The 2,207-nt window shown below is 37.4% G+C and overlaps 1 protein-coding gene across 1 annotated transcript in view; it reads right to left on the reverse strand.

Annotated features, from left to right (window-relative positions):
- Positions 1-458: 458 nt before the first annotated feature.
- The window catches only part of LOC112461349, a 2,535-nt gene continuing 786 nt past the window's right edge, over positions 459-2,207 (reverse strand). Inside the window, exons 3-6 of the mRNA XM_025026562.1 lie at positions 1,645-1,822; positions 829-1,295; positions 517-642; positions 459-472 (exon numbers count right to left, since the gene is read on the reverse strand). Coding sequence (XP_024882330.1) covers positions 459-472; positions 517-642; positions 829-1,295; positions 1,645-1,822 — 785 coding nt within the window. The remainder of the gene's footprint in view (positions 473-516; positions 643-828; positions 1,296-1,644; positions 1,823-2,207) is intronic.

The raw sequence follows: 2,207 nt of genomic DNA on the forward strand, positions 1-2,207 counted from the left end.
CCGCGCAGCATCGGTACACCCCCGAGGAGGGGAGAGTAGAGGAAGTAGAGAGATAAGAGCAGGGCGCTCCAGTATTCTCACACTCCCTCCCGACCGCTCTTAGTCTTTGATAGTTTTTAAGCTAGATCCTCGCCAAAAACACGCCTCACGCCTTATCTTTCCGCTTACTTATTTCCTGTGAATGATTAAATATAAATTACTAAACAAATTAAGATTTAGTATTCATAAGCTCGCCTACTAGATAGCTATGTAATTCAAAAGCAAGAGGCTTTGTAAACAAATCAGCCAATTGATCTTTAGATGCTATCCATTTGACCTTTACATGGTTTCTTTGAACACACTCTTTGACATAATGCTCTCTCACCTCAGTCATATGTCTTAATTTATTCCCACCATTAGTTTCAGCACTACTTCCCGCAGCTCTATTATCGCACCATAAAGTTATAGGGAAGAATGACTCAGTCAAAATTAACTTTAGTGAATTACTAATAGCCATCAACTCTTGACACGCCTCACTCAAAGCGACATATTCTGCTTGGCATGTTGATAACGCAACATAAGATTGATTATGTGTTCGCCAGATTATCGCATCTCCATATAATGTAATCGCGAATCCACATGTAGTTAAAGAATTCTTGCAATCTGCAAAACTTGCATCAGAGTAACTTTGTATATCATTTGTCTCACCTAAATATTTTAGCCCCAAGCTTTTCGTTCCTTTCAAGTATCTAAACACTCTTTTAACCATTTTCCAATCATCAGTAGTTGGATTCACTTGGTGTCTACTTATTACGTTAACAGCATAAGAAATGTCGGGTCTCATCGCACCTGCCAGATACAACAAACTGCCCACTGCTTCTCTATAAGGAACGTTTTCTTTGTTTTCTGTAGTTAATAGTATATCATCGTCAATGTCCGTCTCACGCAACTTTCTCTCTCTGTTAGCTACTTGAGTAGTAACCATTGGCGTTTTCTGAGCATGTGCTTCGCTAAAGTTGAACCTAGCTAAGATTTTTCTTATATATTTTTCTTGGGTTAATTCAATTATTTTGTTCTGTCTGTCTCGCCTTATAGCTATACCCAGAAATTCTTTTGGTTCACCTAGCACTGTCATTTCAAATTCTTTACTTAAACCTGTCTTAACCTCTTCTAATTTATCTTTATCATTACTCGCCACTAATATATCATCTACATATAAAAGCAAAATTAAGTACTTATCCTCATTTCTCCAAGTAAACATACAAGGTTCTAATTCTGAATTCTGAAGTCCCATTTTCAGAGCAGCTTCAGTCAATCTTGATATTCCAACGCTTTGGACTTATACGTAATCCATAAAGAGCTCGTTTAAGTTTACACACCTTTTCTCTTTTATCTTTATCAGTATAATTCGCACCGTCAGGTATTTCCATGTAAATTTCCTCATCAATAGTTCCATTAAGAAATGCTGTTTTCACATCCAATTGGCAAACATCTAAATCGTGTTTATTAATTATTGCGATTACAGAACGCACCAGAGGCAATCTTGATACAGGAGCATATGTCTCCCTTAGTTCATAATAGTTTTTATCTTTGAAACCTTGAATGACAAGTCGCGCCTTATGTTTAATTTTCCCATCTGATTCGATCTTTTGTTCGAAAACCCACCTTGAATCTATAATATTAGCCTTTTTACCATCACTTGTTATTGTTGGACGACTCACCAATTCCCACACCTCATTTTTGTTCATAGAATTTAATTCGTCTTCGATTGCTTTCTGCCACAGTCTCTTATCTTTTGTCAACATAGCTTCTTTATAGTTAATAGGGTCTAGATTAATATCAGCTAAAAGAGCATGATATAATTCATCATTATCTTTCCCAGCAAACGCAAAAGAATTAAAAGATATTAAAATTTTTTAATACTTTTGAATTCCTTTTTTGGCGGAATTAGATGGAATTAGATGGGATTTGAAATGAGATGGTCCAATCCCATGGAATCCAAAAAAGAAATTTTAAATTCCATCCAATCCTATGGAATCCGTAAAGGTTATGGAATTACATGGCATTAGATGGTTTAGGAGACGTCTCGCGCCTCCGTTGGGCGACCAAGCGCCGTTGTTCGTCGGTGAGCTTTTGTGTATGTCTATGGGCATTACACGCACTACTGCCGACGGGCAATTAGCCCGAAAATGAGATTTGTAAGATCTGTCAGGCACCGTAGGGGGTCC

This window comes from Temnothorax curvispinosus, unplaced genomic scaffold, assembly GCF_003070985.1.
Source record: "Temnothorax curvispinosus isolate PA1 unplaced genomic scaffold, ASM307098v1 QBEX01011285.1, whole genome shotgun sequence".
Classification (NCBI taxonomy): Eukaryota; Metazoa; Arthropoda; class Insecta; order Hymenoptera; family Formicidae; genus Temnothorax; species Temnothorax curvispinosus.